This window comes from Dermochelys coriacea, chromosome 6 (genome assembly GCF_009764565.3).
Source record: "Dermochelys coriacea isolate rDerCor1 chromosome 6, rDerCor1.pri.v4, whole genome shotgun sequence".
NCBI classification, from domain to species: Eukaryota; Metazoa; Chordata; order Testudines; family Dermochelyidae; genus Dermochelys; species Dermochelys coriacea.
In genome coordinates, this window is record NC_050073.1 from 105,496,228 (window position 1) to 105,516,643 (window position 20,416).

Sequence of the window (20,416 nt, forward strand, 5' to 3'; positions counted from 1 at the left end):
CAAGATTCCAACTTTAACATGTTTCATAGTTACCTCCTGGTCCCAGGTGGACGTGTCCGCATCATACTAAAAAACCACTCAACATAACTCCTGAGCAGCAGCTGCCATTTGTGCCAAATTGTGAGACTGCAGGACCCAAGTGCATTGACAGAATTCGGAGGATGGGAAGGGAGAAATTGTGCAGTGTCTGCTAGCTCTAAGCAGGATTATTGAATTAGTCCTTCATGTTCTTATGCATTAAGGGCCTGATTCAAGACCCATTGAAAGTTAATGGAAAAGCTCTCTTTGATTGCAATGGGGTTTGGATCAGATATTAAGTTCAGCCATTAAACATCTCCCTCCCTTCCCACAATAACCCACTATGTCGGGATCCACGGGGTGCAGCCTGAGGCTGTGGGACCGCTGTGCCCCCTGAACTCTTGCCAGCCTGGGCTGTCTCTCACAATGCTTGGCTAGGGACCAACAGCAAACCCCTCCGGGTGCTGTTATCACTCAGTACAACCGCATGTGGCAACCCCACAGCCAGCTAGATTGCACGAATGCTCGCAGAGCCACTCATGAATCACACAGAGAAAGGCACTAGAGCCGAATCCCCCCAGCTCCCAGTATTGTATCTCAGGAAAATATAGTCTTGCACTGCTCAAGACTAGCAGTGCAAATTTATTAATTGGTTCACCACTTCATCAATGGAAAGTGGATATACACCAACCTTTGCAAACCCGAGCAGATTCACCAGACACTTCATACAAACTCACTGGTAAAGATGAACAGTAAAAGAAGTTTATTGACTACAAAAGATAGATTTTGTACTCCTCTATCTAGTAAGGTATGAAAAAAGTTGGGAGTGTATCTTTACATAGGGAAAGGACTACTAGGGCACTGTTCACTGTACAAACACCACAGACTTTGGTTTGCATGTACTCAGGTCCTATAGTATAGAAGTCCTGGCAAACTGATCCCCTTTCTTACGATATACAGAGTTTATTGAATCAACCTCTAATGGATGGAATCTTACAAACAGTCCTAGCTACTTTCATTTCACTTTAAATGAATGTCATATATTACAACATAACACTATTTTCTGTCAAGTATCAGAGGGGTAGCCGTGTTAGTCTGTATACACAAAAACAATGGGGAGTCTAGTGGCACCTTAAAGACGAACAGATTTATTTGGGCATAAGCTTTCATGGGTAAAACACCACTTCTTCAGATGCTCAACTGTATTTCCAATGCTATCATCCAGACAGGTATGAGTTATAAATACACATAGATTGTTATACTTTAGATCCAGTCTAACGAATAAAGTTTTCAGCACTATCAAAAATGTCAGTTGATTGTTTGTATTGCTAATGCATGTGTTGCACTAAAGATTGTAAGAGTCTGTTGCAGAAAAAGAAACTGGACATGGAAATAGTTTATGGGGTATTTCAAAGAAGTAGATTTTCTAACAAATGCACAACTTAAAAAGAAATACCTTAGCATAAGGGGTTTCTTAGCATAATCTGAGGCATTTTAGATTCCGGTAATGGAAAAATAATTTGCACTTCTATAGTGTCTTCCATTTGAGGATAAAAACTTTACAAACATTAGTGAACTTGGCCCAACTTTACAAACATTAGTGAACACTTACCTTGGGGAGGTAAGTATTATCACTCCATTGTTACAGATGTGGAAATGAAGGGAGAGGAGGTTCTATGACTTGCCGAAAGGCTGTGGCAGAGTCAGTGTGACTCTCAGTTCTCTGCTTTAGCAACAGAGATGTGTATACTCCTTATCCATTTAACATCTAGAACATATTCCTGTACAATTTACCCTGTAAAACTCACCTACTTTGTATGTGCAATATGTCCCTGAGCAGCCACCATTATAACCCAGTCCATTAAGCTGAGCACCACAGATAAAAAAAGTTGGATTTACTAAGAATTTAATTTCTTTTTGAGATATGGACTCTTACTAGCATATCTAGAACAATTTACAAGTTAGACTTTGGCATTACAATAGAAATTTTATTATACTTTAATATTTTCAACTTAAATACAGTAATAGGGTCCTCTGTTAACATGGTTTGCCATACAATCTGGCAGCTCTGACATTTCTGTTACAATGAAATTGATACCTCGCCTAACAAGTTTTGGTTTTTTAAATACAGATATGAATAATATCTTAACAATTCTTCCAAATAGTCACCGATCGTACACTGAAAATAATTTGTTAAAAGCAACATTTATAAAGCACTGATTGCAGCCTTTGCATAATTAGGGAGTGATGACATACAACAGAAAACTATTTCCAATCTATTGATAAATTACATCTACATTATTAAAAATCGAATGCCAGTTTCCGTGGAGTCATAAATTGTTTCACCATTTCATCTGTGATCTGTTTGCGTCTCTGCTGATGAGCTGCTATCAAGGGTTGCAGTGTTTCAATAAGCATTTTCTTTAGCTCTCCTGTGAGCAGTGCTCCGCTTGTGTAAGCCTGCCAAGAAAGCGTCAGTTGTTAAAACTAATCCAGTAATATGGAAAAGAGCCTCAATGTTGAGCAGAATATCTTTAAAAGCACAGCTCCTGGCAAATAAAGATTTGCATGTATATTAAAATTATATACGTCAGAAGATCACCTGATATCACACTGATAGTGTAATCTGCAACATCACTCACTGATTTTTAAAGGGTTTATCAACACAGTACAGCAAGTTTTTTTTATTGAACATGCTTATGTGAGTAAACTAAGTGAGCAGAGTTTTAACTTGAAAATCCAGTTACAGTAAAAGCTGTTTTGTCCGGCATGTTGGAGAAATTGTGTGTGGGGGGGGGGAGGTGGTGGAAAGAGGCGGGGGTGCCAGTAAGTGAAAATGCCAGTTAACTAAAAGGGAGGGAGTTTAGGTGCAGGAGGGGGTGAGGGGCTGGGGGGGGCATGGGAGGGGGTGCGGGGCACGGGCTCTGGGAGGAAGTTTGGGTGCAGGAGAGGGCTCAGTGCAGCAGGTTGGAGCACGGGGGAGGGGGGTGCAGGGTGCTGGATCCTGGGGGGCGCTCACCTTGGGTGGCTCCACACAAGCAGCGACCTGTCCCGGCTGCTCCTAGGCAGAGGTGTGGCAGGCGGTTCTGCGTGCTGTCTTTGCCCACAGGCATTGCCCCTACAGCTCCAATTGGTCATGGTTCCCAGTCAGTGGAGCTAGCGCTCAGTGCAGGGTCAGGGGAAGTGCACGGAGCTGCCTGCCGTGCCTCCATCTAGGAACAGCTGGGACAAGTCATACCTTGAGGGGAGATCTGGCACCCCACACCTCCTTCCACGCCCCAACCTGCTGCCCCTCCCACACCCAAACTCCCTCCCAGAGCCAGCACCCTACCCCCCTGCCAGGCCTGTGCCAACCGGACTATAAACCGGAATTTCAGTGAAGATCAGAAATGTTGGTTTATAGAGCTTTCTGGTTGGTGAAGTGCCGCATAAAAACAACTTTTACTGTATTATCTACAGGAAACCATTTTTTCCTCCTTAGGATTTCAGTTTAAAGAAAAAGTATTAGTAGCCATCTTGTATTTCACAACAGCATACACAAACTGTCATTTTTCTTTCACAGGGTTTAACAGAGAATCTATACATGAATAGTGGATCCTGTTTATACTGAATGGCACTGAAAGTCTCTGTCCACACTAGGAAACATATGATTTGTCGGCAATTCATTCAACAGCACCGCTGTTAAATGGGCGAGTTGCACATGTACACAGGACCAAACTGTTCCGCACTGGGTTAGAAACTGTGGCGGTGGCTTAGGGGAGCTCAGCCCTGGTTTTGAAGTGGTAACGAAGACAGTTTGGTCTCATCTCCCCTTAAGCCATTTCTTGGTATCTCTTCAAGCCGCAGCTGTTGCCAACACTCAAGGACTACATTTTAAGGACAAAATACAATTATTCCAATGCATTTTGGGACTTTTAGTCTTTTAATGATGTTTCACTCAGCTAGGAAGCTCTCTATAATGTCTCTATAATGACCATTTTTTGAAAGCCTCCGACTATCTCACTACAACTGGCTCAGTTCCATTCGTGCTAGGCTGGCTGAAATATTTTTGCCACCATGTTTTCTAACCTTGCTTTGAGACAGCGTGGTGGCAAAAATCCTAGCAGAAGCGTGCACTAGCACTGGGAGAGCTGGGCTGTTGCTGATGCAGTGCTAGGAGATCTTCAGGAAACCACTCAGCCGGCATGTCCCCCTGTGCTCCTGGAACACACAAGGACTTGGCTGCAGTATTCCAAGAGGAACAACGACTTCCTGAACTCTGCTTCCTTCCCTGTTCAGGGAAAGTTGTGTGGGGAGAGATAAAGAGGAATTGGCAGCTCCTGGTCTTTCTAACAGCTATTCTGAGTGGGGAAAGTCAACAAACTAGTCTTGGTCCAGCTGCTTTCAGTAGTGAGTGAAAGTACTGTTTTCCAAAGAACACATGTCCTGCTTAGACCCATCAATGACCCTTACAACCCTTACCCTGCCAGCAATCCCATGATGAGGAGTTCTTGCTAGATAGGTTTTAGTGGGAAATTACTTACATTAGTGAGATCTTTTGTGTGGACTTCATTGTATATCAATATAAACATGTCAAAAGTTGAGTTAGTCCATAACGACTATCAGCATATGAAATAAACTTTTCACTAACTTTAAAAGCTACAAAGGGTTTAGAGACATCACACACTAAATAAGTAGGGTTAATATGCATAATATACTTAAAACTTAATGAAAACATATTAAAAAAGCCAAACTAAGTAAAATAATTTAAAAAGGGGTAAAGAGAGGGAAGAGATCCTCCTACACAAGACCCCATGAAAATATAGGGGGTTGCCTTTCCCCACTTTTTAAAAAGAAAAAGAAAGTGGTACATGTGAGGAGAGAATGCCACAACCATCACACACAAATCTGGATCATTTGCAGAGTTCAACTAGGATAGAGAAACCCTTATAAAGGGAGGATATAACATTATATCATGGATATATTCCATGAGGAGGTTCAAATAGGAGGTCTTGATTGTAGCCAGGTCCCTCCCCACGAAAAGACAAATAGTAATGATCTTTAAGTTGGCTCCTTACCTGCTTCATTTTTTCAAGTTTGTCATCATCTTCAAGGAAGAAGGTAAGATACATGTAAGAGACATCAACCTCACAGTTACCCCCATACTTCCGGTGTTCTTCAATAGTATCTTTACCTCCAGAGAAGGCATGCTTGTTGATCTAGAACAACATAATTATTTGATGGCATAACATCTGTCAAATGGGAATTACACTATAAACAGTTGATATGGAAGGGCCATAAGTACTTATATCAATATTACATACAAATATTACAAAAAAAATCGGTTTTAAAGACTAGCTGAGGTGTAAGCTGGAGCAGATTTGTGCAGAGCCTTATGCAGAAGGTAATGGCAGGACACGTCGAGGGGAGTGACAAGCTGTGAGCAGCAGGACAAGATGATGAAGCACACAATCAACCCATAAACAGGTCCCTTAGGTCTAATTAAGTCGCATCAAAAATTTACCCAGATTTTCATTAAGAACACTAGTCCTTTCTGCTGCAGTTGTCACCACTTGTAAGGAAGGCTATGTATTATTATTATTATTGCACAAAACTATCTTCATACAAACAACAGCAACATTGTTAGGTATATCCTATATTCACCTCACTGAGAAATTAATTTTGAAGGAGAATGGAGTGGAGCAGACAGATTTTAGAGAGGTTAGAGAGAGAATACAACCGGTAGGATTTAGCAATTATCAAGAGCGACGAGAGAAGGAGAAGAGAGGAGCTGAAGACAACAATGGCCAAGGCTGGAAAGAGACAGTGTCCAGCACCTTCATTTTTGCTATTTGCCTTTTTTCATTTTCTTCTGTTTACAGATGAAATCCTGTTTGGGATTTACTGTATTTTCTCTAACTGGGTATTCTTAGTCATAAAAATGTCTAATCTACATTTGAATTTTGCTAAAATCTGGATCTTAAATGATATCTTGGGGCAATGAGTTTCATGGGTTAATTATTTACTGTCTGAAAACTTAAAACATTTTTTTAAAATCAATTCTGAATTTGTCACCTTCCAATTTCATGGAATGTCCCCTTGTTCTTGTGCTAGGAGACAGGCTGAACAGCAGCTCACAATCTGCCTTTTCTAGAACACTCTTTATTTTATATACTTCTATCACGTCTCTACTCCTCTGCACCGGCACAGTAAGGCAAACTATTCCAGTCTTTTGACTCTTCAAATAAGAATTTTCTCTTACTCTGAATTGTTCATGTTTCCAATCTCTGAATCTCATCTAATTGTGCAATATACTTGCTGAGAAGGGATGACTAGTACTGAAAGAAGAATTCCAGGTGAGTGCATACCATTGTTTCATATATTGATATATTCTGTATAATTCTTGCCCTCATTCCTTAAGCATGCAAACTCTGTTTGTTTTTTTTGACTGCTTCTGCACATTAAGCAGAGGGTTTCATTGAGCTGTCCACGATGATGAAGGTCTTTTTCCTGAGCTGATGCAGTTAATTTGAAATCCAGTTAGATGTATAAGTAGTTGAGATTATTATGCTATACATGTATCAGCAATTAATTTAATGTACCATAGTGTTGCCCATTCACCCAGCTTGGTTAGGTCCCTCTCAAGCTCCACAGTCTTCTAATCTTGACTAACCTAATTAGCCCTTGCCATCTGCAAGTTTTACCACCTCACTGCTCAAACACTTTTCCATATCATTAATAAAATTATTAATAGAATTATTAAAAATCAGTTCTAGTAAAGAATCTTGTGGCACCCTGCTGTTAATCTTTTGCCATGATGGAAATTTGCCATTTATTCCTACTCTGTTTTGTCTCCTAGCCACTTTTGATCACAGACAGTACTTCGCCTTTCTCTCCATGACTTCTTAATTGTCTCTTGAAATAGACTTTTTCAAAGGCCTTTGAAAGTTTACATCAATATTAATTAGTTTTCCTTTATACAAAATTTTACTGACATGTTTAAAAAATTCTATTCCAATCCATAATTTTCCTTTGTAGAAGAAATGCCTATCATATTGTGATCTGGTGTTTATAATTCTACCTTTAATTATTGTTTAAACCAGTTTACTGGGTGCAGAAATAGGATTTATTGTCTTACAATACCTTGGATTGCCCCTAGAGTATATTTGATACCCTCCAAGAGACAGAAGGTAAACTACCAATATTGTATTTAAATGCATATCACTATTTTAAAGCAAGGGATTAGAGTTTTTTCCTCTCCCAATAAAACAGAAGAGTTCATCTACCTACTTAAACCAAAATTCTGCATAATTGTGGAATTCTTCCACACAAATGCAAGAGGACACAATGCTGAAGTCGTAATTATAATTCTTAAACAAATACTGCTTCCTCAAGACACACCCAGCAGTTCACATGCAGGACACTTATTGTTCACAGAAAAAAAACATACCAGAGATCCTAGCTGCTACATTCCATGACAGTTTGTCAGACATGTTAGGAATGCTGCCTAACCAGCTATAAGATGCAACAAATCTTTCTTCTATTTTGACTGACAGTGATCCCCACCAATCAATACATGGGCCGAACGCTCCTTTGCTGCATACTTTCTATGTACAAGGAGGTTTACCTACATGTAGATACCAACCCCTAAATCAAGGGTATCGTATGCCTAGAAGACAGGTTTCCTCTTGTCTAACTTCGTAATGTTTTCAGAATATTCTAAAGATGACTCATTCTTTGTGCAAATTCCATAGTGCACCATGTCATAGGCAACAAACCTAGTCCAACTTAGTCTCTTGTCATTATGAATGCATGATTTTCTTTAGGATTAAGAGGAGTTATGGGGATGCACTGGAGAGGAGATAGATACTCTTTTTAAAACCAAAGAGAAAGTTAATGTAATATTTCTGTTCACAGACTAATTAGCTGGAGAAGTACATGGCAGTAGCAGATCCACTGAGCCGCAGTGAAAATTTGGCCTGCCTAGCAACTGTCACTGTGTAACACGTGGTATTCGGTGCCATGGAGTAGTCAACAGAGAACAAGAGCTCTTCGTTTGATTTACATCACAGGATCAGACTAGGTTAGTTATGTGTGTCTTACTCAGTCCAACTCTGAAGGTACATTAGAATAAATTATAAAAGGAAAAAGGATGTGGATATGTTTAAAAAAATGGTCAACAAAACAAAACAAAAAAAGAGGGCTTATTGTAACATTCGGTTCTTACCTTTGTCTTGATCTGCTTGGGTGTGTCAGTGAGGAAGATGGAGGAGTTGGGGTCACTAGCACTCATTTTTGTCTGTGCTCCTTGCAGCGCTGGGAAGAAGATCGAATGCAATAAGGCTGGCTTAAGATATCCAATCCTTGGTGCTACATCCCTTGTCATTCTAAAATAAGGATCCTAGAGCAACCACCAATAAAAGTCTTGAATAAAAGTGAATATACATAGTTCAGAACTGTTTGATTACAACTCATCTGGTTCAGATTCCAACCAGTGACAAAATGTCTCATAGCCTATTTCCAATCCCCCTTGAAGAATCCCTTCTTATATCTCTGGTTTCTTTTTAGAGCCCATCCTTTCATAACAAACCATGAAGTTTATTTAAGAAGAAACTGTGTGAACTTGGCACTTATGAAAATGAAGTTTGACTGCACAGGAGACAGAAGTCTGCTATTTATCAACAGGATGCTAAGTTCTGGGCAAGAGCAGTGTAAACTTCTTATCAAAAGTACCCTGGCAACATACACAGCTTGTAAATTAGAGAAGCCTCCTCCTCCAGGATCCAGTAGGTAGTGCTGCCTTCATGCCTGTTAGTTTCTTGATCTCTAACAAGACTTTCAAACAAGGGAGCCAACAGCAGTGGTTTTACAACGTTGATATGTGACACAGGGCCAGAAAGGCTTGCATAACTAGCAGGCTAATTGACCTAGATTCAACCTTTAAAGACATATTAGTAAATAATGTTTGCGTTTTGTGTGTCTTTACGTATATATTGTTAGAGGCTGACAATGTAACCAAACGGTTCCTGTCTTTCGCTGTATTCTGTTGATTCGGAGAGCAAAAGTAGATGTTCACATTTAAATAAGCTGTGAATGTAGTAATATCGTCCTTATTTCTCTTTGAAGTTTGTAGTGAACTACCTGTAAATGGCTGAAGATGGGTAATTATCTTATGTTACTCTATGTAGCTAATTACAGGTGGTGCTTAGGAAATAGGAGGTTACTTCAAAGACACCATTCTTCACCTAACGAACACCTGCTGTCAAGGGATCTATAAAAACTCTTGGGCCCTGATCCTTTCATCTCAGATCTGCTTAAGCTTTATATGGGGAAGTTTGAGTTGCAAGACTGAAGTCTCCAGTTCCATTCTAGATCACCCTAATATTGGGCATTGGACTATAACCTGATGAACTGATTCTGGAAAGGACTCGTTGCAACTCTAAAGCTCACAATCTCCACTAGAAACTGACCTAAGAAGTCTATTCATACCTGTATATATAATGCTCTTTTAACCAATACTCTCTCTCTTTTCTTTCTAAATAAATCTTAGTTTAGTTAATAAAATTGGCTGTAAGCGTGTATTTGGGTAAGATCGGAACTATTCATTAACCTGGTGGGTAATGTGCCTGATCCTTTGGGATTAGTAGAACTTTGTATATGATGCACAAGATTTTCAGTAATCCTCCTCATATTTGACTTGGCTGTCTGGGTGGGAGTTCCAAGCTGGGTTGCTTTAAGGCAGGGGCGGGCAAACTTTTTGGCCTGTGGGCCGCATCGGGTTAATGAAATTGTATGGAGGGCCAGTTAGCGGAGGTTGTGCCTCTCCAAACAGCCAGGCATGGCCAGGCCCCCTGCCCCCTATCCGGCCCCCCCTACTTCTCAGCCCCTGACAGCTCCCCCCAGGACTCCTGCCCCATCCAACCCCCCTGTTCCCTGACGGCCCCCTGGGACCCCTGCCCCATCCACCCCCTGCACTCTGTCCGCTGACCGCCCCCGAACCCCTACCCCTAACTGTCCCCCGCTGCCCCATCCAACCCCCCCCTCCTTCCTGACAGCCCCCCTGGAACCCCTGCCACATCCAACCACCCCTCTCCCTGTCCCCTGACTGCCCCTGGAACCCCTGCCCCTGAGTGCTGGGGTATCAAACTCACAATTTACATTGGCTACTGACCATCTCCAGAAAGGTCAGGAATAAACAATTCATACAGCATATTTTGATTGGAACATTTTTCAGTCCAAAAATTTAGACCAGTTCTAAATTTAGACTATAAACATTTATAAGGCCATACTGGCAATGTAAAGGAGCCTAAAACTTTTACACCTGTTTTATACTCCTGGGGGAATTCATTAAGAACACTGGGAACAATTCACTAAGCAGACAGCCTGTTAAATTCTGCACTGCCTGAGGGGACTGAGCCTGTCCCATGCCTACCTCCTCAGAAACACCCCGAAGCCTTGCCACCCACGCTGGGCATGCTATAATAGCAAGCAAGAGGGACAGAGCCTCTCTTGCTCGCCGGCATACACGCTCTCCCCGCCTCCCGCACATGACTGACGTCTCCCCATGCATGCATACCAGCCCAGCCCCAGGGGTTATTTATGTTTCCGCTGGCTGCTCCGGGCACTCGAACTGACATGCCCATGCTGCTGGGGAGAGGGGCATGACCATTCTTGCGGTTTCCCTTTGCTTCCCCATCAGAAGACATTTTTCTGCAGGGGGACATTAATTCTGTGCATGCACAGTACTGCGGATTTCCCACCTCTGAGTAATTTATAGCGTGGCAGTGTGGTCTAGTGGAAAGACCACCAGACTAGAACTCAGGAGACATGAGTTCTATTCCAGGCTCTGCCACTGACATGCTAGGTGATCCTGGGGAAGTCACTTCCCTTTCCTGTAGCTCAGTTTTCCGATCTGTAAAACAGGGATAATGATACTGACTTTGTAGTGCTTTGAGATCTGTAAGAGCCACATGTTTCATGTGACCATTGTACATTCGTGTACACGTGCACACTAGGGACTAGTCTGATATCATGACACGTTCAAGATTTAATGGGAATTAGTATGAAATTAGTAAAGTGCCTACTGGGCTGATACAGCCTGTATTATTCCTATCAGGACACAGTTTAAGACCTATCAAGTATCCTCAGAGGACTTCTGCCTGAGGAGATGGCCCGTGAGAAGGATGTTTTCTATTTTTTTGGTCACCTCATGAAAGTCTGAGGGTGCATTTTAAAAATCCCAAAATAAAATAAAATAATTTCTAACCTGATCAATGGCACATGGGATAAGACACTGAATGTCTTTCTTGTCCTTGAAGATTTGTGGAAATGATGAGCTAAAGGATGGAGCAGCTTGAATAGCAGGAAAACTGATCTTTCCTAGGAAAGAACACATTTTAGAACATTTGTATTTCACCTTGCCAGTTCAATTACATCCAACACATGCGTCTTTAACACTACAGTAAGATAATTAAGAATTGTATTATAGAGATGTATTTAGTGTGTCACCACACAGAAAAGTGCATTATTCAGTTCAGAAAGATGAGAATAGCTGTCTTTCTAAAAGATATGCTTTTATCCACCTTCTGTGAGCAATTCTGCAGCCTGTTTGAGGGTGGGGCATTAGCCTGGCCCCTTCTGGCCTTGGAATCTGTGAATCCCCCTGTTCATTCCCTTCTTTCATAGGCCACAGGGAGAACAGAAAGCTCTGCACTGCCATCAATATGTTCATTCTACATTAAGACAGTAACTATCATCAAATCTCATGTTCAGACTCTTCCTTTTGCCCTCTCCAGAAGGGGCACAGGAGATGGGGTGTATGACCTCCTTACCCGTCCCCCATGACAGAGATTCATGGCCCAACTCCCTCTCCAAATTGAAGAAGGGCTATGGCGGATTTTCCCAAACTGGTTAAGAGTGCTCAGTGTCCCCACAGAGCATAAATAACAGTGGCTGTTTATAACAAACATGTTTTTTTCTATCCAGAGCCCAGCCAGAATGTGGGAATCATATCCCAGAGAAGCTATAAGAGAGGCCTGACCTAGTAGTTCAAGAACAGGGCTGGGAGCCAGGAACTCCTGAGTTCTAATCTCATATTTGAGCCCCAAGCCAATTTGAACCTTATTGTGAGGGGAGTTAAGCACCTACAACTGTGTCAACAGAAGCTGTGGCTGCTCAGCACCTCTGAAAATTAGGCCTTTAGGACTCTATTTTCCCATCTGAAAAATATAGATAGTATACCTATAATTTATCCTAAAAAAACAAGCAAACCCAAAAAGTAAGACTTGGAAAATGCATTTAAGGTAGAAAGTGCAATAGAAGTGTTATTATTAGGTATTAGTTGTAGCAGTAAATTACACAAAGAATTACTCTCTACACTGTGGACATTGCATGCACGTCAACAACTCCTGTATTTCATAATTCATTGCCATCATGGCCATAAACAACAGCTCTTATACTGGGAAAACTTACAGTGGTAGCTAACAGTGTTCTGCCTGAGTAAAGACGCCAGGACTATGTCCGATGTGAGCAGTTTCAAAATATTAATATTTGTGCTTCTCCTGTCACTTTTTCCAATGAGCAGTCTGTTTACACAATCAAAGTGCCTTTGGTATCACACAAAGTGCAAACAGCAGTCCTTTCCAGTAACTCATATTCATGCTCTTACCAATGCAATCACTGTCTGTAAAGCCAAAGATTCCCTTCACTTGGTTAAATGTAACATGCTTCTGAATCTGTACAACATTCTTGTAGAATCCTGAACTTATCCTGTAAAAAAGTGGGGAGGGAGTCAAAAGGGAGAGAATTTAGTGTTAAAGAGGGGAGACTACATTTCTGTAATAACATCTATACAACATGGGTATATTGTCATACCATCTTAGAAGCACTGCTTCCTGGTATTTATTAATAAATTTAGAACACAATTTTTAAAAACCAAGATTAAATAATTTTGGAAGTTTATATTTTTTTCTCCGCAAGCTTACATACCCTTGATCAGTAGGGCTGGTCAAAACTGTTCTGCCAAAACTGGTTTTCAATAGAAAATTGGGTTTTTAACAAAACAAAGTGTTTGGTTTCTGTAGAAAATTTCAATTTTTTGTAAAAAAACAAAACAAAACCCAAATGTCTGAAAAATCAAAATATTTTGATTTGGAAATACTAGTGAGGTGCCTCATGGGAATTGAGATTCAGTCACATCCTGTACAGTTCTCCTCCATGGGCTGGGATTCCTGGCAGACTAAAGCTCCTATGATGCACCCTGGCCAGGGACTTCCATGATGCATCTCCTCCCTCTCCAAGAGGAAGACTGTAGTGTATCATGGGAGACCCCAAGTCAGGCTGGTCAACGGGGAAAAGGAGCTTGAGGCACCTGAACTACAACTCCCATGAAGCACTGCAACAAGATACCCAGAGAGACCCTTCTTCAGAAGGACAGGCTTGGAAGTTCTTTTTGCTACAAGAAAAAAACAAACAAACAACAAAAAAGAAACTCTTTTTCCTCCAGGGAAGCAGGAGGAGGTAAGGCTAGTGAAAACCTCCAACACTGTCCTCAAAGTCATCAAGCCCTCCCTGAACTATCATAGTTTTTAAATGTTAGTCATCATCACCATGGTACCTGAACACCTAACTGACTCTTCTTCCCTAAGCATCCAAAAGTAGATTCTTCTTCTCGTGTGGAAGAAGATCTAAATATCTGAATTAATTTTATTCAAAGTTGGCTTGATTTACAGGTCTCATTAAGACATAAAACCTCAGGTTTCACTTGAAAATTGCTCACTTTGTTGTGTATAAGTTTGTGTAAGAAATTCAAGTTTGTGCTGTATTTACAAATAATTCTAGGGAGAGAGCCCATATTTTGCATAAGCACACGGAGGCAGAGTTAGGCCATGTCTACACTAGCGAGCTTATAGAACACAATCATGGCAATGCAACTGCACTGCTGTAAAATTACTCATGTAGCTACTCTCCCGTTGACATAATAAAACCACCTCAATGAGCGGCAGTAGCTAGGTTGGCGGGAGAAGCTCTCCTGCCAACATAGCGCTGTGCACTATACCATTTATGCTGGCGAAACTTATGTTGCTCAGGGTGTGGTATTTTCACACCCCTGAGCAACATAACTTTTGCCGACATAAGTGGTAGTATAGATATAGCCTTGATGTTAACTGTTCAACATTTACTCTAAATTTCTTCAGACTGTATGATTTTTTCCCTTAAATCTTGCATTAGCTCTAGACTTTTACATGGGATATGAAACACTATATACACTTGTGTATGTAGTAAGTAGACAAGCTTACAAAATGCACTATAAGCAAAATATATCTGTTCTTTGATGATAAAACTTTATCAATTTTTAATTCACTTTCCCTGGAAAGAAGATTAACAGACACTCAGTTATGGCCTTACACCCGTGGGAACATTTCTCAATACCTGCAGATGCATGAGAATATATAGAAATACTGCAGCCCCAGCAACATTGCTGCTATTTCTGTTCAAGGATAAAATAGATCTCCAAATATACTCCAATATATTTGTACAACATGAGTGTGTTTGTAAATATGGTATGGGTGGAATTTTCAGATGCAGTCTGTGTTGATCAAACTCGGCTCCCATTGAAGTCAATGGGAGTACCATTAACACCAATAGGCGCAGAGTTAGGCCAATGTTGAGTGCTTAGAAAATCCCTCCTTATATATTTTTTTGAAATTGGCAGGTAGGAAGAAATGAACTAATTTATTAGAGATATTTCAAAATCTTGTTAATTAATGTGAGATTGGAGAGTTTGGAACTTCTCATCTGCTTTGTTCTTCCTCATAATTAGATGCCATTTCTACTGCCATTAAAATGTTAAATCAATATAAAATACTTGAGGTCTTATGACTTGGAGGCTCCCAAACTGGCATGGATCTCTCCAAGCACTGATCCTATATATGTATTTTTGTTCTTTTGTTTTATAAAAAAAAGTTTTAAAATATAAATTTTAAAAAAACCAAATAAACAAAGAGGCTCTGCAAGAAACTAAAGTTGTTCCATTATTACAGTGTATGCCTTAATAATGTTCCTTTGCCCCTTGTTTCAAAACTTGTTTTGTTTCCTGCAAACTCTACATAGAAAAAAGGTTTTATAATAATACTGTTGTGAGTATTTTTATTCACATGGCTAGTCCCACTGAAGTCAATTTTCACATGGGTATGAGCTACTCAGGTAAGTAAGATTTGCAGGATGGGACCCGTATGAGCAAATCATGCACAGTGTTTTCCCCTCCTTTTTAATGAGGTGAGACCCAATACCATGGGGGAAAAAAGGGGAAGTGCTGGCTCTACAGTATATTCCCTTGTCCCTAGGTCTCCATGGAAGTTCCTTATTCTCACCAGTTTAAGTGACAGAAGAATCAGGACCATGACTTCTAAAATTTTGATCTCTTCTATGGGGGCTTCTTTCTTCTAAGCAGGCAACCATCATGGCTACCTTTTTTTTAAAACTGCAAGAATCTTGTGGATTTGTATTAGCAGCACACCCCTACTGGAAGTTAAAATGTTAACCATTTAAGTTCTATTATAGTCATAGATCAACATGAAAGTAACTTGTTTATCCCTAACAGAAAAAGAACATAGCCCAAAAAAACCTATGACATGAGACTATAAAGACATCTGAGATTTTGATAGCGTCCTAAAGAAATGAAGCTTCAGTCTTGATGTTCCCAGGAGACCTATGTACTCAGTTATTTTTATAATATTCTCTTTATTACATACTCATATTTAATATATAAAATATTATGTATATTTTATATTGTTATAAATACACACCCACCCAGCCACATGTTCATACATTGCAAAGATATATTATAAAACATGGCCAATAAGGTACTGTGTGAAGTAGAGCAAAAATTGCCTGGAAGGTTTCAGATCTAGAGACATTAGTCAATGTGTTTATATTGCTAGCTGTTGCAAGATCACAGAGATTATTTGAAAACTTTTGATCAAGAGGTTTTACAAACTCTTATAACCTTACCCCAAGTAGTCAAGATCAGAAAAGATAAAGGTTTTATTGATGTCAAAACCACAGGCTATGATGTCCTTTGCATTTTCTATAGCATATTCATAAGCTTTCTGAACTGTCAGATCTTTCCACAGGTATTTCTCATCATCAGTCAACTGTATAACCAAGGGAACATTAAATACTTCTTGCAGCCATCTAACAGAAATAAAAATATTTTATTTTGCAGAACAACTTAAAGCAAATGGGTTGCACAACCAAAATATTTAAATGAATTCAGGCAGTATAAAAGTTAAGGGGCTTGATTCTCCATTGCTTTGTACATATGCTTATCTAAAATGGATGACAAATTCCACCAAATCAGAGTTCTCCAGTCACTCGCCTCAGGATTAGTGTTTTACATGCATGTGCCACAGATGTAAACGGCTACCCAGGGCAGTGGAGAATCGGGCTCAAGGTTTCTGTTGCTATGTTAGTGACCATACTGTACTTTTTGCCTCTTTGATACCTATTTAACAAGAAAAAGAAGAATGGAGAATAATGTGTGCGCGCCATGTGAGAGAGGTAACAGCGGTGTAGGGACAGCAACAGACTTGCTTTAACCAGGCCACTGTAAGAGTTTCATTAACAGGATTTTTGCATTTAATTTTATATGCAGCTGATATAACATAGATAGTGGGTATGATGTACAGTTTTTATAGCTTTAAATACTGTTCAATATTTCAGATGAGAACCAAATATTTGTTTAATAATAAACTAGCAACTTAGAGGCAGAAGCTACTTACTTTGTGAAAATAAATGGGATAAGATGACCAACATGCATTGCCTCTGAGGAGGGGCCTCTACCTGTATAAAGGTAAAAGGACTTCTTATTTTCATACGCATCGAGAATTTGGTTCATATCTCTAGAAAATAAAACAGAGGAAACATGGTATGACTTATAGAATTTAACCAAAGACAACCAATGTAGGTAAATAAAGTAGCTCTAAAAGGAACAGATGGCAAGCTAGAGCAAAAATTTTGAATAGAAAAGTGAAAGCTTTTGAATGCAAAATGTATTCACAAACCAAATATAGTAACTTATATTTACAAGACTTTTTTATAGTACACTTCATAAAAGATATTTTAAAAAGAGAAGGTATTAGTTGAGCACATTTAAAAGATTCAGTTTAAAAAAAAGCAAAACAGAATTATTTAATAGAAAAATATAGGTCCTGTATATGGACTGTATGATAATAAATTAAGGTCCCACATGTCTATTGGGATCAAATGATGTAGACTCATGTGTCTATGTTGAGTCTCATTGAAGTCATGAGCATGGAGGTCTATGCCAGCAGATCCCAATACAGGACTGGGGCCTAAGCATACAGCCAGGTTTGGAAATTATACTATGTTCAACACTTGAAAATGTTCACTCTTGGAATGATAACTCTTTTCCTCTACCAACAAACAAAAACAAAAACAAAAACAAAAACCCAGCCCCTTCCCTGCCCCTCTCATTTCTGACAACCATACAAAGCTTTGAAAGAAAATTATGTTGGAACCCAAGCAGATCTACCTAGTTCCGTTGTTGCTATATATGTGGAATGCTCAGTGAAGTCAAAGAGAAGTCAGTGCATGGGGAACCACTGAATCAGACCCTTTGACACTGGCAGCTTTTGAACCAAAACCCCCGCACCTCCCTGATTACTTAACATGGTCTAATTTAAAAAAAATGCACATTTTTGACCTTGCTCACATTTTCCTTAATGACTAAAATGTATGCAAACAGTTTTTGTATAGGCAAGATAATTTAAAAGTCAACTCCTATCATGGCCATGAATCATGCTAAAATAAAAATGCAATTTACTTTTTAGAAAGCTTTTAACTTTTTAGTACCTAACTTCAAGAGGAAGTATGACACTTCAGAACTTCTAGGATTTCTCCCTAGACTTCACATTTCAAAATAAACTGTCCTTTGTTAAATCAGTGAGATGAAAGAGTACTCATACTCTTAACTGTATTTCCACTTGATATCTTCCATGTTATTCATTTATTCAATCACAAGTCCATACACAGAAAGTGCCCTTTCTCATAATACAAGGCTGAATGAGTAAGAGGATGAAACAGCAACGATTCTCCATGCATTTCTCCCCCAAACTTCCCCTACTTTTTGGGGCCAGGTTTTGCTCCCAGTGACGACATTGTAAACCAGGAATAACTTCATTAATTTCAAGCACTTTATTCTGGGTATTTATTGGTGTAAATGAGAATAGAATATGGGTCTCTGTTGGACACAGGATGCTCCCGCTGAGATGAATGGAAACTGCATGGATCCTGATCCATATGTTTCTGTGTTTACTCATCTCTGAGTATTACCAAAGGGACAAAAAGAAAACCTCACCCACCTGTGAGAAAAAAAGATGCCTCGGCGCAGAAAGTGGTGAGGCGTTTTTCCAGTAACTCTCTCTATTCGATTGATTAGCTCTTTATCAATTTTACTGCTTCCAAATCGAACTGAAAGAACAAATGCACAACAAATTATATACACTGCTGGCTGAAACCCACTCATGGATTTAAACAGAACATAGTGCTTAGACACAATGACGAAGAAATATAAAACCAGAAGCATCGATCAAAAAGAATCTGGACAGTGGTTAACTAAAGTAAACATGAGTATTATGTCCAGTTTTGGGTACCACAATTTATCAAGCATGTGGATAAACTGGAAAGAGTCCCGAGGAGAGCAACAAAAATGCTCAAAGACACAGAAAACCTGCCCTATGAGGAAAGATTAAAAAAACAGAATATGTTTACTCCTGAGTAAAGACAACTAAAGGGCGACCTGATAAAAGTCTTCACATATATTAAGGGTTATTATAAAGAGGATAGAGCCCAATTGTTCTCCACACCTGACTTTATCTGCAGCAAGGAAGATTTAGGTTAGATATCAAGAAGAATGTCTAACTCTTAAGGATAGTTAAGCACTGGAATAGGCTTCCAAGGAAAGAAGTTGTGGAATCCCTGTCAGTGGAGGTTTTTAAGAACATGTTGGACAAACATCTGTCAGGGATGGTCACTCTAAAGTTTACTTGGTGCTGCTTCAGAATGCGGGGGAAGAACAAGATTACCACTCGAGGTCCCTTGCAGCCCTACTTTTCTATGATGGGACTGGTGGCTATCTCCAATAGTGCTGAAGAATATAGATGTGACATTATGCCCCCATATTCTTCATAGAAATATTGTTATGATATGAATATGGCATAACTAAGATAGGTTTAATGCAAGATGGGTCATGTGAGGGATCACTGGAAAGGTTATAATTTACTGAATGTAATTATCCAATTTGTATGCATGTATCATTTCTGTACCTGACTATGTAACAATTACAACTGTATGTGTACTTGGGGAATGCCCACCAGACAGTATGTAATCAGTATGAATGGGCCATAAAGGGTCTTTGAAGATGCTGATCTCCCATCTTCCTGGAGTTCCTTCCTGTGGATGTTACAAATAAACCTTGTCTCAAGGTTGCTTTAATACAGCAAGGTCATGTGATGATGTCACCTGGTACGAAATACCACCTTGGACACTGCTGGTACTTTTCCACTGAAGAAGGGGGTTGGGGATCAAACAGGGAAACAAAAGATTCTATTTAAGGCTGGAGAGTGAGTTAATCAAGGTCACTGGTTCTTCATTGAATCCCCACCCAGGATAATTGCTGTAAACACCTAATGACTGATCTGGGGAGAAAGGACTGGAACCAGTCTGAGACAGAGGTCTAGCCTGTGAAGAGAAATACCTGGAACTCTAAGCTGTAGAAACTCTGCAACCTACCCAAAACAACATTTAGGGTGAGAAATTACTATTTGTAACCAGTTTCTTCAGTGAATTAAGCTTAAGTTGCATGTTTGTTTATTTTGCTCAGTAATCTGCTTTGTCCTGTTTGCTACCCCTTATAATCACTTAATATTAATCCTTTGTAGTTAATAAACATATTTTGTTTTCTAAAACCCAGTTTGTGCAATTCATAATGGGGCCGGGGGGAGGGGCAAAGAGCTATGCATATCTTCCTCCACATTGAGGGAGGGGGCGATTTTCATGAGCTTATGCTATATACATCTCTATACAGTGCAAGACAATATAATCACTCCAGAGGGTATGGGCACAGGAGTGCTGGGCAATCCCCTAGTTGAGTCCTCCCACGGAGACCTGATCGCAGACTGTGCGATTCTACAGCTGGGCGTGTCCCTACCTGTGTGTGTGTGCTGAAAGGAGGTTTGAGAGCCTGACAAAGCAGCACAGAGTGGCGGGGACCGAGGCTGGTGGGCCAGGCGGGCTAAGTGGGACTCTAGCACATGAGGTGGCACCCTGGAAGGGGGGTCCAACTCGTCACAATAGACTTTTGAAATAGCACCAGAAATTCATTCTACCCTGAAGAGCG

The 20,416-nt window shown here is 40.1% G+C and overlaps 1 protein-coding gene across 4 annotated transcripts in view; it reads right to left on the reverse strand.

Annotated features, from left to right (window-relative positions):
• Positions 1 to 1,146: 1,146 nt before the first annotated feature.
• WARS1 (tryptophanyl-tRNA synthetase 1) overlaps positions 1,147 to 20,416 on the reverse strand; it is a 34,189-nt gene continuing 14,919 nt past the window's right edge. For all 4 annotated transcript variants that reach the window (XM_043516809.1, XM_038405237.2, XM_038405239.2 and 1 more), the window contains 8 exons: positions 18,381 to 18,489; positions 16,779 to 16,898; positions 16,009 to 16,191; positions 12,665 to 12,765; positions 11,264 to 11,376; positions 8,225 to 8,398; positions 5,076 to 5,216; positions 1,147 to 2,478 (listed from right to left, as the gene is read on the reverse strand). In XM_043516809.1, coding sequence (XP_043372744.1) covers positions 2,320 to 2,478; positions 5,076 to 5,216; positions 8,225 to 8,398; positions 11,264 to 11,376; positions 12,665 to 12,765; positions 16,009 to 16,191; positions 16,779 to 16,898; positions 18,381 to 18,489 — 1,100 coding nt within the window. In that variant the 3' untranslated portion in view covers positions 1,147 to 2,319. The remainder of the gene's footprint in view (positions 2,479 to 5,075; positions 5,217 to 8,224; positions 8,399 to 11,263; positions 11,377 to 12,664; positions 12,766 to 16,008; positions 16,192 to 16,778; positions 16,899 to 18,380; positions 18,490 to 20,416) is intronic.